General features: G+C 45.1%; 1 protein-coding gene across 15 annotated transcripts in view; it reads left to right on the top strand.

Moving 5' to 3' along the window:
• The window catches only part of LOC117354441, a 238,688-nt gene that overhangs the window by 71,617 nt on the left and 151,951 nt on the right, over positions 1-15,120 (top strand). For 11 of the 15 annotated variants that reach the window (XM_033932006.1, XM_033931994.1, XM_033932003.1 and 8 more), the window contains 3 exons: positions 1,998-2,141; positions 6,623-6,712; positions 6,825-6,980. In XM_033932006.1, coding sequence (XP_033787897.1) covers positions 1,998-2,141; positions 6,623-6,712; positions 6,825-6,980 — 390 coding nt within the window. The remainder of the gene's footprint in view (positions 1-1,997; positions 2,142-6,622; positions 6,713-6,824; positions 6,981-15,120) is intronic. The other 4 variants (XM_033931998.1, XM_033931993.1, XM_033931997.1 and 1 more) reach the window with 4 other exon arrangements.

The raw sequence follows: 15,120 nt of genomic DNA, 5'->3' as shown, positions 1-15,120 counted from the left end.
GGTGATTCATCATCCTCTAAGGCTAACGGTACAGTTTAGGGGGTGAAGAATTTTTGTGTACCAAAGAGGCGCGTCGCTTGGAAGTGATTGTATGTAATGATCTTCAAGTGGCCAAATAGGTTGAAAAGGTGATGGCAAAAGCTAGATGGATGCTTGGGTGCATAGGGAGAGGACTAGCCAATAGGAAAATGGAGGTAATGATTCCCATATATCTGGTGAGACCTCATTTAGAATATTGTGTACAATTCTGGAGACTGCACCTTCAAAAGGATGGAGTCTGGGTTTGTAAAGCATATAGGGACAGACATGAAGGTCTCAATATGTATACTTTGGAGGAAAGGGGAGATGTTTAAACACCTACAATTGAAAGGAAACCCTGGAATGAGGGGACACAGGATGAAGGTAAAAGGGGACAGACTCAGAAGTAACCTTAGAAAATACTTTTTCACAGAAAGGATGGTGAATGTGTGGAGGTGAAAAATGTATCTGAATTCAAGAAAGCTTGAGCCAAGTGCGTTGGATCTCGAAGGGATAGTAGATGGCATCTGTAGGCAGACTAGATAGGCCATATGGTCTTTGTCTTCAATTTTTGTCTATAAATAAATTCTGAATACAGAGTTTTCTCAACGGGCTGACTGATTTTTAGACTAAATTCCATACAGTCGGCAACTCTTGCTCAGTATTCAGCCCTCAGCTTGTAAAGAGGTTGGGGGAAGGCGGCCTGAGTCCCACGTGAAAATATTCTGGGGCAGGATTGGGGAAAGATACTGAAAAAAACGGAATAAAATGAAATGTGTTTAAATAGTGGTTTACACACAATCTTCTAGGGGGATATAAATAAACTCTGTGATGATGATACAATATACCACTGTTATCACAGCTCTATTAATGATTAAATACTAATTATAAGTAAAGTGCTCAGACCCTTCAACTAAAATTGTTTAGTGATGTCACCAAACTATGGCTACCATTGGGACCATCATTGCCTTTACTGTACTGATTCCTTCCTTCTCTTATCACACTGATATCACCTAGTGTAATATACTCTGGAAAAATAAATAAGACAAGAAAAGACTTATCTTTAGTTGTTGTTAGGAGAGCTAGGTGAAATCACTTTAGGCGGCCATAGACTGAAGCTTGTGAACGTGCTAGTGCTCATAAGTGAATGCAGCAAATGTCCCCCAACTCGAGTTTCGCACTCTTCCAGCTGCTGGGAGGGGGAATGCTGCTGCTGCTGCTGCACAGGGTCATGGAGGGGGAGGGAAATACCGCTGCTGCTGCACAGAGAAGTGGAGGGGGAGGGAAATAATGCAGCTGCACAGGGAAATGGAGGGGGAGGGAATGCTGCTGTGGCTGCTGCACAGGGAAGTGGGAGGAGGGAAATGCTGCTGCTATATAGGGGGCAGGGAGACAGACAGATAGAAAGAAAGAAAGGCAGACAAACAGCAGGAGAAAGAAAGAAAGATAGACAGCGGGAGGGAGACAGAAAGAAAGGAAGAAAGACACAGGGGTAGGGAGAGAGACAGAAAGACAGACAGACAAAGGGGGCCAGGGAAAGAGACAGACAGAAAGAAAGACAGACAGCGGGAGGGAGAGAGACAGAAAGAAAGTCGATTAGACATATATTCTAGCACTCGTTAATGTAACGTGCTTAAAGACTAGTAGTGGTATATTTAAATAGTGGTTGCCATAAAAAAAAAAAAATTCACTTCATGTAATTTCATTTGAAGCTCTCTGGCTCCTAATGGTGATCCTGAAAATGAGTGGCTGATACTGTAATGTGCCTCCTGGAGAGACTTAGGGCTTTGGGTGGATGGTGTGCTATGGTCTTCTACTGTTCCAAATAGCAGCAGGTAATTCAGCAAGTATTAAATCATCCAAACTGCCTGAGGACATCAGAGTTATAACCTTTATATTTTATGTCTTCTCAGCTCTCTTGATCGTCAGTATCGCTGTAAATTCTAATTGTGTTTAAAGCGCCTGTTTACCTTGTCTAGGTTTTCCTGTGCCCTCACCTGAAGTTTTCTTATCCTTGGTGGACCGGCAGAAAACTCCTTGCACAGAAAGCCTCGGGCACTGGGGAGAAAGGGACACGCTGAGCCGAAGCAACGGCAGTAGCAACACCATGAGCAGTTTCAGAGGTAAGTTTCAAGCATTTGAGATGCCACGGCAGGGAGGCACTGGCTACTGGCACAGTCATTTTATGTGGTATTCCTCAGGTCAAGTCAGTCTCCTGTAATAGCTCTCCAGGTGTTGTATGTGCGGTCACGCTCATTGTCCGTAAGCAAATGTACATCTCTGAGATTCTCTGGCCTGTGATGCAGACCCCGGGCCAAGATTTATATCTGTGACCTCCAGAATCTCTCACGGAGTTCCCTTGCAAACTCAGGAATGTCCAAAGAGACAGTGCTGATTATTATTATAATTCTTGATATACCGCAACATATCCACTATGTGGCATTTAGGCGGTTGTGATAGAGGTGGGCAGCGTGCTCTGGAGAAGGGTTGCACAGACAGACCACACTCTGATCATTCAAGAAAAAACTCTTTAATTAAACAGTAGTGCAGAGCCTGTTTCTTCACAGGCTCCTATAAGTTTGTTTTCTTCAAAGAAAACAAGTAGGCTTTTCCCCAGTCTTTTCTCAAACACAAGTCCTATTCTCCGTAGGGCTTGACATGACCCAGACAGTCTTTATTTTAGGTGCAGGAAACAGGCTGCAATTGGTCCCAGGTCTTAGCAGGCACTAGAACAAAGGCAGGTTTTTAAATGCAGTAGAGTCTGTATTTGTGCAATACATTTGATTGAACATAAAATGCTACAGAGAACGCACTATTAATTATACAAATAATATAGAATACCATCAATTTCACCCACCCACCCTCCTCTCAGTTATTAATACAATAAGACACATTGGATGATTATATTGTTATAGAGAAGTAATTTCAATTTTCAAAATACATTTCCCATCCCCCCCCCACCGGAATTGACAGGGAAAAATGCTTGAGTAATTGAATGTAAACCTCTTAAGTTATAAGTGGTATATAAATACTAAAAATAAATAATAAATAACTTCAGCAGTTGGAACTAGGACAATACCAGGTGGACTTTAGTCTTTGGCCCAGAAATATCAAAGAAGAGACAAGTTAATTTAATCATGTATTTTTTTTTTAGTGAAAACTGTTTATTATTAAACAACGAACTACAACAAGTACAAACAGTAGGCAAAAAGGCAATTATTGATCACATAACTCCCCTCCCCAAGAGGACTGGACTCTTATGTCCTCTCAGGTTACACTGTGCCCCAATGGGCAGACAGGATGGACCATTCAGGACTTTATCTGCCGTCATTTACTATGTTACTATGTTACCTGGCAGAAACCCAAAGAGTAGCAACATTCCAGAGCTGAAATTGTGATGTCATAATGCCTCATTCCACCAATGCCTAGGAGACAACCTCAGCAGTGATGTCACAATGGTTTGATTAGATGGCAACTTCAGCACTTGGAACCTGGGACAATACCAGGTGGACTTTACAGTCTAGGACCCAGAAATATCAAAGAAGAGACAAGTTAATTTAATCATGTATTTCTAATGAGAATAATGGGCAGACTGGACAGATCGTTCAGGTCTTTATCTGCCGTCATTTACTATGTTACCTGGCAGAAACCCAAAGAGTAGTAACATTCCAGAGCTGAGATTGTGATGTCATAATGCCTCATTCCACCAATGCCCAAGAGCCAGCATCATCAGTGATGTCACAATGGCTTGATTAGATGGCAACTTCAGCACTTGGAACTTGGGACAATACCAGGTGGACTTTACAGTTTAGGACCCAGAAATATCAAAGAAGAGACAAGTTAATTTAATCATGTATTTTTTAAAGGGCATAACTTATGGGCAGAATGGATGGACCATTCAGGTCTTTTATCTGCTGTCATTCACTGTTTTATAATCTACACCTGTAAATTGCAACTCTACCCATGCTGTACACAAACTCGGCCCCAGGACACACCTACATGTGGTTTATGTAAAAGTGCACGCCGTTTATACTACATGCTAGAGTTGGGGGGGGGGTGACTTTTTTTCTATTTTCAGTGGGTTATAAGAACCCAAGCCCACTGACTATGATAGTTTTGCTTGGAATTTTGAAACTGGGGAAGGGGGGGGAGATGGGAGAGAGGATGGGATGAACAGGGGAGTTTTGATACGAATGTACCACAGATGTTGTTTTCTGTAACTTGTTTTATTGTTCTTATGTTGTTTTTCTGCTGTTGGGAAAGTTCAATAAAAATTGTTTCAACGTAAAAGTGCACGCTTTCTCTTCACTGCTTGTACCTTTACATATCCTGTGGAGTGATTTTATAAAAGCCCTATTAAGTGCAAAAAATGTTTATAAAACTACTTCCATGCTCACCCAGTGTGTTGGGTGCCAAGGTAAGTACAGTGGTACCTTGGTTTGCGAGCATAGTTTGTTCCAGAAGCATTCTTGTAATCCAAAGAACTCGTATATCAAAGCAAAGTTCCCCATAGGCCATAATGGCAACTCGGATGATTCGTTCCACTGACTTAATAGGTACATCTCTCCAACCCGACCCATATCTCTTCTTCTGTCTTCTCCCACTGCTGTCCTCCACTTTGACGCCCCACCCTGGGAATAAGCTTTGCTGGTCCCCCGAGGCCAGCGGCGCTGCTCCCTCCCTTCGTGACAGAGATCGCCTCCTCCCCCCACTGACCGGCCCTGTGCTTACCTGTGCGCCGGTGCTAAAAGTGCCTGCCGCTGGTTCTCTGCTGGGCTGCTGCGGGGCCTTGAGCATCTGCGCATGCTCACGAGATCTCGAATCTCAGAGAAGGTGCGAGCCAGAAGGCCTTGAGCATGTGCAGATGCTCAAGGCCCAGCAGAGAACCAGTTCAGTTTTAAGTATAATGTGGGGGGTTACAACCCCCCAAACCCCCCCACAACGCCAGCGCAATGTCTGTTAAGTAAAGTGGGGGGGTTCCCCCCCCCCCACAACCCCCGTCGGAGCCCTTTAAAATAGTGCTTTTCTTCGGCGCGCCGAAACCTTGCGCTCAGTTGTCTGCGCTCAGTTGTTGGCACACCGTTGTCTCGCGCGATTTAGTCCCGTCACCCCTTTCTATTGGTACAGTCAAAGCTGTTTACATATTGTGGCTGGGACGCTTGGCTTAGGGTTACCAGACGTTCAGATTTCCCCAGACATCATCGGTGATGCAGCAGAGGGATGGGAAGGCTGCCAAGCAGCCTGTTCAGTGCAGCCGTTGAAGCTGCTTGGAACGGAGGTATGTCAGCCCCGCGGTGGTAGGGTCATCGGGGTTCTGCTGCACGGGGGGATGGGAGAGGGGAGAGAGATGAAAAGATGCTGCGCAAGGGGATGGGGGAGAGGGGAGGAAAGTTGCTGCACATTGTGGGGAGAAAGCGCTGCTGCCGGCGAATCGGGGCGTGGCGGGGACATTCGGGAGGGGCTTAGGGGGTCGATCCAACTAGGGTTTATTTTTGGGGTAGGGCTTATATTAGGACCTACGCTGAAAATCATGCTAGGGATTATTTTCGGGGTAGCTCTTATTTTGGGGGAAACACGGTATGTTAGGGTAGCCCAGCGCAAGGTCCTTGCCACAATATGCAGATATTTATGAAAAGGGTAGAAAGGCGTTCAAAGGCTTCATGACTACCTTCAAATTTCTGAGTCCCAAAACCTGAAATAACTTACCATTGTAGCTGCGTCAGATCTCTTCTTACTACCATTTCAGGAACATGTTAAAGACCTCTCTCTTCTCTCTTTGTAATTCTCATGATTGTCATTCAGTTGTAATCTTATTGTAAACCGCAATGATTCCTTGTCGAAAATTGTGGGGTGTTAGAAATTGGATGGTATGGTATGGTTAGATTTGAGATTAGAGAGTTATCTTATGCCAAAGGAAACCGAAAACATTTTTGTTCCCCTGATAATTTGACTCTTAAAATGTTAGATTGAAGTGGGTTGATTCCGGCTGGTTATTTAGTTTAATTTATTTTATTATTTAATCTTTTTGTAACATATCTTTTTGTTCTGGACTGTTTTATACGTGTGTGAACAATTTTGAATGATCAGTTTTGACTAGGAAAATGGTCTACAAGTTGCAAATAATGATATAAAAATTGTATAAATTTTTTTATGCAAAAAAAAAAATCAGTTCAAAATGGTTTACAGATGCAAATAGAACAATAAAAGTCATTAAAAGCAGTATAAATAACAATCCCCCTCTTTTATGAATGCATAGCGCAGTGGCGGTAACTGCTCCGACGCTCATAGGAATTCTATGAGTGTCGGAGTAGTTACTACTGGCAGTAAAATCCGCGTTAAGTGTTCGTAAAAGAGGGGGAATATTTCTTGATTTCAAATCTTAGGGATCTCCTTGGAACATACAGTATAAGGTTGAGTACACTTGAATATAAAAGTTTTGCATTATGGAACAATTTAAATACCATCCATAGTTTAAGCTGAGAGTACTCTTTTACTAGGAGCTAGATCAGTTGCAGTAAAGGTTTAGCAGTCTTTCATTTCTCCCTGAGAAATGTGAATGAATAAACAGATGATTACTGAATGCCCCGTGTCTTCCTTGCTCCAGGGAAAGACTGGGAGTTGCCAGCAAGAGACCTGGGCAAGGCTGCGCACTGCTGCGCTGAGCAGACCGATGAGAAATTCCCTCTAGATCATGGTAAGTGCTTGTTTTACCCTCTTAGCAGTGCAGAGCAGGTGTGCTAATGGAAGTTAAGCCTAAAAAGAGGGGTGGCTGTGCGTTTGCAATCACTCATGCCAATTTTGTTCAGCAGGGCTGCCGCAGAGCAGTGCACACATCAGCGCTCTGATGAAGCTCGTGAAGGAGATCCCAGAGTTTCTGCTGGGCAGCTCGCCGGCGACCAGTAGCCCTTCCTCCCCTCACAGTTTGGGAGGTATGGCCAGGAGCTATATTCCCGCTTCTGATGGTATGTGACAGGCCACATGCTCAAACATTCTTTTATAAGAGCTGCCAAGAGTTGGATGGTTCTGATGATTTGGGTGACTCGGGTGGTCAGTACAGGGCCAGGGCTTTGATGTAAATTCAACTCGTTAGCTGTATTTGCATATATTTGCATATATTTTAACTTTCCAGTGCATAGGAATGGTATACTGAACCCTATGGTTATCCATCTTTGCTCGTGAGCATACTGCAGAAGATGTCAATTGCAGCTTTTTAACTCCTCCACGGTCTCTGTTTCCCCTTCAGTTCTTCCTTCTGCAAGCGAGCATGAAGGTGACTTTCTGATCTGCTCCATTTTATTTCTTTATTGTTTTGCATATCTTTTTTTGTTTATTTTTATTACGCGGCTTCAAGGGACTGCTTTGCCTGCTAGGAAAAGGGCAGACATTTAGTTTGCATCTGGCAGGTATATACTTCTGGGACCTGTACTGCTAGCCTGCTGAAGATTTGAGGAGCTTAGGGTTCTAGGTCCTCGGCTCTTGCTTCCTTAACTTAGTCAGGATTTTGAGCGCAGGCTTTTAGGTATCAATAGCATCCTGTGGGGTGCTTAGGGTGCTGGTTGCAGCTTTGCCTCCTCTCCTCGTTTCTTCGTCCATTGCAGCCTAGGGGCATAGTGGATCAGTCCGACTATAGACCTTGGCGTGGCAGCTGACCGGCAGCTTGAGGTGGAAAACCCCTCCAGATCCAGCTACGCGTTAAAGGACCTGAAGCAGGCTGTAGCACCATTTCCCCAGCACATGATGAGTACAGGTTGGACAGCGGCAGCCATATGCAGCATGAGATGGTAGTTTTGTCCACAGTCTCTGGCAAAGGGGTCCTGCTCCGGATCAATTCTTGGATCATCCTAACAATGGATGCCTGCTTGTTCAGCTGGGGGTCCATTGCAATGATCATCCAGTTCAAGGACAATGAACTCCATCACTGCAGAAGTGGTTTATTAACAGGCTTGAAACTACAAGCAGTTCATCTGGGGTTGCACCAATTTCAGTCTTTGCTGGAGAGCAAAGCAGTCAGAATCTTCTTCGACAATACCACTGCTGTGGCCTACGTCAACTGACAGGGAGGCATCAGGAGCGCTCTGCTCTGGTAGGAGGCAAAACCTGCATGTGATCTCTGTGGTGCACTTGGCCAGAGTGGACAAGTGAATTATCTCAGCAGACAGGCATTAGAACTGGGAAAGTGGTCATTGTCACTGAAAGTGTTTCAGACCATGGGGTTGTCTGACATTCAACTTCATGGCAGCTGCAAAGAACAAAAAGATGAATTGTTTCTTCAGCCGAAGATACAAACCTGGAAGTGCAGGGCTAGATGCCCTGGTTCAACCATGACCAGAGACCAATTACTGTACGTTTCCCCCTTGGGTGATCCGCTGAATAGCACATCACAGGGGAAGAATAGTTCTTGTAGCACCAGATTGGCCCAGGCACCTGTGGTACACTTGGGTGGTCCATGGTAATATGCAAATAAATCAACCTTATCAAATCTTGTCTCCACAAGGCTTATTTTTTGTCTACTTGGTATGTCTTACTCTTGTGTCAAATTTCAGCTTGATTAGACGATACTGAGAGGTCACCACAGCATGCACTGTTTGCTTGTGTGTAAGTGATTGTGCATAATTAGTTTGTCTGACATCATCTAGTTTGCGATCTGCACCTGAAAACTGGTTCCTTGGGAAGTCAGTCTGTCAGCTGTCATCTGCTAGGCTGCCATGTGGACTGGATGTTCTTCTACTGCTCAGTTTTCATCACCATGATGAAGGAAAACCTTTACCAGAAAACTATGAAGTTGGTATTTTGAGTTAGTGATGACGGTATGGGATCGAGCCAGAATTCCGACAGAACACATAGACTTTTAGGAATGAAGAAACTTCATGAACATAACATAACATGATTTTTTATTTATATACCACAAAAGCCTTTCGGTTCTATGTGGTCTACAAAAAAGATGGGCTGACCATTGTCAGTGAGCTACAATAGATAGAATATTGGCATCAACGAGTTAACAATAGTTTCACATCAATAGGCTGCTTTGAAGGGATTACAACAATTTTGAGAACAGATGGGTTTTTAATAGCTTTCTAAAATGCATATATGATGTTGATATTCTAATCATTTGGCCCAGTTCAGGATCCCTGGAAGCGGCTTGGTATGTTAAGAGTCGGTTAATGAATCTTTTCTGAGTTTAGCCTTTGACTGAAGGTCGGGAACGTGTGGAGCGGCTTGGCGACGAGAACAAGAATTGAGCAGTTAGGGAGTTAGGCAATAGGCCATGTACTGCTTTGTAGACAAGGCATCCAAATTTGAAGAGAATTCTTCCCTCGACAGGAAGCCAATGTAGTTTTTGGTAGAATGGAGTTATGTGGTCAAATTTTTTCAGGTTAAAGATTAGTCTCACTTCCGTGTTTTGGATGATATTCAGTTTCCGGAAATGCCTGCATTGTCCTGCTAGGTATGAAATGTTGCAATAGTCTTAACACTAGCGATTGGACTAGTAATCGGAAAGGTGCAAGTTCAAAGAATTTTCTTATGGATCTTAGTTTCCAAAGTGTGATGAAGCTTTTGCATACAACTTGGTCCACTTGAGTGGTCATAGATAGCTGTCTTGCCAAGGTTAACTGCCAGGATTCTAATCGAAGGGGTGATGGGAAAGGTATTTCCTCTCAGAGTTAGAGTATCCAAGGTGCAGTTGGTAGAGGTGGCTAGAAAAAACTTAGTTTTTCAGTGTTTAGTTTTAACTTGAAGTGCGACATCCACCCTTCTATAGTGGATAAGACCGAATCTATTCTTTGAATCTCTGCAGGTGGTAGACAGGTGACAGGGAGGACATAACTATAGTGGGTAACATTTAAGCTTTGTAGATGAGCTCCCAGGGAAGATAGATAGACATTGAAGAGAAGAGGTGATAGAGGGGGAGCCTTGAAGAACACCATTTGCTGGTCCATTTGTCAGATAGGGTCTTTCCAGGCTGCACTTGGTAGCTGTAAAGTTTTAAGAAGCCTTGGAGTATTTGTCCTTAAAGAAACACAGATCTTGTCAAAGAGAAGGTGGTAGACAGAATGAAGAAATCTTTAAAAGTGAATTCAAACATTTGTTTGGTATTTCAAAAAAAGATGTTGCGACTGAATTTAAAAATGAAAACATCAAGAATTCCTATAGAAGCAAAGGCAGAATGTATTTTCTTGCTGTATGAGTAGAGTTGGCCTTCAAACAACTGCAAAAGAATGCAGAAAAAGGCAGTGCGATGAAAAAAAAAGGGTATGTATGGACTACCCTGGGTGCCGTGTCAGTGGGGTCATCACCCTGCCACGCAATGTACAGGCCATCCCTCCCCCGACCCCATACCTCTGTAGATCTTTGTTGGCGCAAGCAACTTCTCCTGCCTGTTGCTCGCTCCAGCCTGGTTCTCCTCTGAATAACTTCTGGGTCACAGGGCCAGGAAGTGACATCAGAGGGAAATCCAACGGTGGTGCGAGGAGCATGCTGGAGAAAAGCCAGTCGCGCTGCCGAAGATATAGAAGTACAAGGGAGGGAAGAGAGAGTGCAAGTATGGAATGGGGGGGGCAGGAAGGAGCGGGGGGGGCAGAGAGGAAGGCAGGGGGGGCACCACCTATCCTTACTACGCCACTGTATCTACCTCTAAAAAAAAAAATGCAAAGTTCTGCACACTGGTGCTTTCCCTGTCTTAACCCCACCCTCGGCCTGCCTGCTTTCCCCACATCTGAACCCACCTTACTTTTACACGCATGCATACAGAGTGGGAAATTTTCAGACAGGTTTTTGAAAACTATCCCCATATAAAAAATATGAGCTTTCTGTCAATCTTCAGATTTGCTGATGCACGTTCTTGCAGAATGGTCTAATAGAGTGTTCTTCAACCTTTTGATACTATGGACCTTCAGAAATTAAATAATTATTTTGTGGACCGGCACCAGTCCACGGACTGGTAGTTGAAGAACACTGGGCTAAGTCAGGCTCATCTCCACCCAAACTCCGCCCCAGACCCCGCCCCCATAATAGTACTAATTGTAACACCATTTTTTCCATTCATTTTTCATATATACACAATATTATTGTATTAAAAACACATAATGGTTAACCACAAAATTAAAATACACAAAGCACATTGGTTTGTTTGTTTTTTTTAATCATGTAGTGGTAGATATCAGCATAGGGGTAGATATCAGCATGGAAAGAGTATAGATAAAAACAAGGGGGCTATAGGGCTAAATCATGATAACCTGACAGGTCATGGACCTGATGGGCCGCCGCGGGTGCAGACTGCTGGGCGCGATGGACCTTTGGTCTGACCAAGCGGAGGCAAATTCTTATGTTCTTATGTTTATTGAGGTCAACCAGAGTAACAAAAGGCATAGAAGAAACACAGATGCAAACAAAAGCGGCTCTGAACATTGTGAAACAATACAATCAGCATTGCCATCAGAGAACACAGTAATGGTATAAAGACCACAATATGTGCAGTCAAAAGACAACCCCCCCTTCAAAACAAAAAGAAAGAGGAGCCCACAACCCCCCACCTAGAGCATATCAAAAAGAACAAGTACAATAGCCAATGAATGTGTGGGGCTATGGAGCACAACAAGCTCCTCAGTTCAGGAGAAGGGAAACAATGAGCGGCAGATATCTCCCGACCGCGCTCTTATAACTCACCAACCACAAGAACATCCCGGTCCTCCCATTTGACCCCCTCCCCCCCAAAATTGTTTTCAGTGTGTAGTGTCTATCCCGAAGAATCCCCTACTCAAGAGACAACACCCACACCAGCCAACACAAACCAATCATACAGTCATTCATGCACCTCGCATCCTCCCCAGTCAAACATCCCCCCCCATCTCTCCTCCCCATGTCGAGAGACTAGAGGTAACTGCAAGAACACTCTCCATAAAGCCAGATATGCCCGGACCTCCGGACTGGTAGAATGTTTATGATAGCAGAGCTCAAACTGTGCCAACTCAGACATCTGACTAAGCCAGTAGTCCAAGGGAATAGCTTCCTCCAGGGTCTAATACTGTAGAATCGTTCATTTAACCGTGAGCAAGGTCAAATAGATAAAGTGGCGCTGAGGTACAGTGAAGCCTTGTGCTTCCAGGAGGGTTTGATCGCCAAGAAGCAGTCTTTTATAATCCCACTCCAGGTCATGCTGTAAGACCAATTGAAGTTGCGTAAAGGAAGAGTTCCATAGGGTGAGTTCAGGACACTCCAAAAAGGAATGCAGGAACGTTCCAGGAGCCTGTTTGCATATAGAGCACAGAGCTGCATCCCATAAACCCATGCGAGCACCCCGCTCCTTAGTAATATACGCCCTATTAAGGATCTGGAATTGGGTCTCCTGCCAAGCCGCGGATTTCACAAAATCATGTAAGGTGTGGAAGAGCTCCAGGAATGTATCAGGGGTATAAGAGGCGGCGAGCTCCCGGTTCCACAGGTCCCGAAGAGAAGTTAAAGGCCCCGGAGAGACAGAGGAACAGACCACCCGATACCACACCGAAAGGGAACTTTGAGAGGCTGGCACACTAAGGAGATACACATCAAGGGGACCGCACATCCCCTCCGGACCATACTGTAAATTGAGACTCTGAAAATAATGTCGAGCTTACAAGTAGGCAAAAAATTGTTGTCGAGGGATGGCCCACCGGTCCTGAAGTTGGGTAAAGGTGGAAAAGACCCCGGTCAAGCAGGTGAAAAAGAAGGGAAGCCCCCTGGGAAGCCCAGCCCATAAACGGAGAGTAACCAAGGCCCGGTAAGAAACTGGGGTTGTGCTGCAGTTGTAAAAAGGGAGAAGCAAGGGGAGACTGGGTCTGCGTGTCATCAACGCCTGGCCATGCAAAAAGGGCACAGAAACCGCAATTTAGAGGACAAGACACCCCCCCTGGTTACGGGGAAAATGCAATAGATTCAGAAAGGTAAAAGGTGCGCATCAGACAGACAGCCACCCCGAAGGGGAAAACCTAGCGGTCCCTGTCACCCCTTCATGGATGAAACATGTAAGGGCCGCCACGTTATAGGCGTGAACATTGGGAAGACCCAAGCCCCCCTCCCTCTTGGAAGGGGTCAACTTCGCGTACGCAATGCGCGCCGAACAATGACACCAAAGAAAAGTAATGAAAGGAGAACGCAACTTGCTAATGTCTCGCTGTAACACCCAAAAAGGCACTCTTTGTAGAGGATATAATAGTTTGGACAGTAGTATCATTTTAGCCAATGCCGCCCTCCCCAGCAGGGACAACGGGAGATCTCGCCACGCGGCATGGAGGGCTCCAATTATATCTATAGCAGCCACCATGTTACTTTGGTACATAACCTGATGGTTCATATGCAGATAGATTCCAAGATGGCGCGTCGGTTTACACACTGGAGGGATTTGCAAGGTATCACGCCAGGGCTCTCACCCCAACCCCAGCAGAGGTAACAGTTCAGATTTCGCGCAATTCACTTTTAAGACCGGAAAGGGAACCAAACTCAGTCACCAAGCGCAACGCCACCGGCAGATTACAGGGGGCCTGGTCCAAGAATAGCAAGATATCATCTGCAAACAGTATAATACGACCCTCTTGAAGGGCATCGAGAAAGTGGAGAGGGACAGATTCTTCAAACTTTCGAAAACTACAAGAACGAGAGGCAATTCGGAAAAATTAAGAGGGGACAGATTCAGAACCAATGCTAGGAAGTTCTTCTTCACCCAATGGGTGGTGGACACCTGGAATGCGCTTCCAGAGGGAGTGATATGACAGAGTACGGTATTGGGGTTCAAGAAGGGATTGGATAAGGAAAAGGGGATAGAAGGGTATAGATAGAGGGTTACTATACAGGTCCTGTACCTGGTGGGCCCCCGCGTGAGCGGACTGCTGGGCATGATGGACCTCTGGTCTGACCAAGCAGAGGCACTTCTTATGTTCTCCCTATTTGGATGCCATGAAGCTCAGGGCCGGAGCGAATTTTAATGGCTAAAGGTTCAATGGCCAAGACGAACAACAGGGGCGAGAGGGGGCATCCCTGGCGTGTCCCCTGGCAGAGCTGGAAAGGGGTCGATAAACCACCATTGATGATAAGACGTGCCTACGGCACAGTGTAAAGACTCTGGATCCAGTGAAAGAAAGGCCCAACGACACCATACTCCTGCAAGACTCAAAAAAAGATACTGCCAAGAGATACTATCAAAGGCCTTCTCCATATCAAGGCCAGCTATCGCAGCAGTGCCACCCCCTCCCCAATGTTCATACAAAGCACATTGTATGCTTTTCAACATTCATTCCTACCAGAAAACAGATAACCCCATGCAAATACAGGACCAAAAACTAAAAGTACTAATATTTACAAACAAACCCTAAGATGCAAGACTCTGCAAGCAGTACAACCCCAGAGGTTCTTCCTGAACAGACAAATCAATCACTAAATAAAAAGAATAAAAGCATTTCCCCTACCGTTGTTGTCTCTCGCCCTCCATGTGCCTTGCCTTCTGGCCTGCCCCCGGTGTTATCTTCGAGCCGGTCCACAGTTTGATCAATGTGGCGTCTTCGGGCCGGCTCCCTGAATGCTACATTACACAAAGCTTTGGGCAGCGGCTCCTCACGTGCATCCCACCCCTCATCTGGAAGCCTTCCCTCTGACTTTGCGATGTCAGAGAGAAGGCTTCCGGTTCAGGCGCAGGCTGCGCGTAGGAGCCTCTGCCCACAGCTTTGTGCACTGCAGCACTCAGGGAGCCAGCCCGAAGATGCCACGGTGATTGCACTGTGGACCGGCGGCTGAAGAACACTGTCTTGGGCCCAATGGACGTGCTTGCCCTGTGGACCGGCATAAAATTTATGCGGACCGGCACTAGTCCACGGACCGGCGGTTGAAGAACACTGGTCTAATAAAGTTGGTTTGAAAGGGTTTTTATACTCTATGGAAATTAAGAACTATTGGAGCACATTTTAATATTAACTCCTTTCGTTTGTTGATTCAATCACTTGTCCTTAGTCAGCTGGACTATTGTAATATTATTCTTTTTGTAGGTACTCAGTAAAACCTTCATAGACTATGCATAATTCAGAATTTTCAATTTAAAGACGTATGACCATGTTACTGATTTTTATCATCGACTGCATT

The sequence above is a fragment of the Geotrypetes seraphini genome, chromosome 2 (assembly GCF_902459505.1).
Source record: "Geotrypetes seraphini chromosome 2, aGeoSer1.1, whole genome shotgun sequence".
Lineage (NCBI taxonomy): Eukaryota > Metazoa > Chordata > Amphibia > Gymnophiona > Dermophiidae > Geotrypetes > Geotrypetes seraphini.
This window is presented reverse-complemented; position numbering and strand designations above follow the sequence as displayed.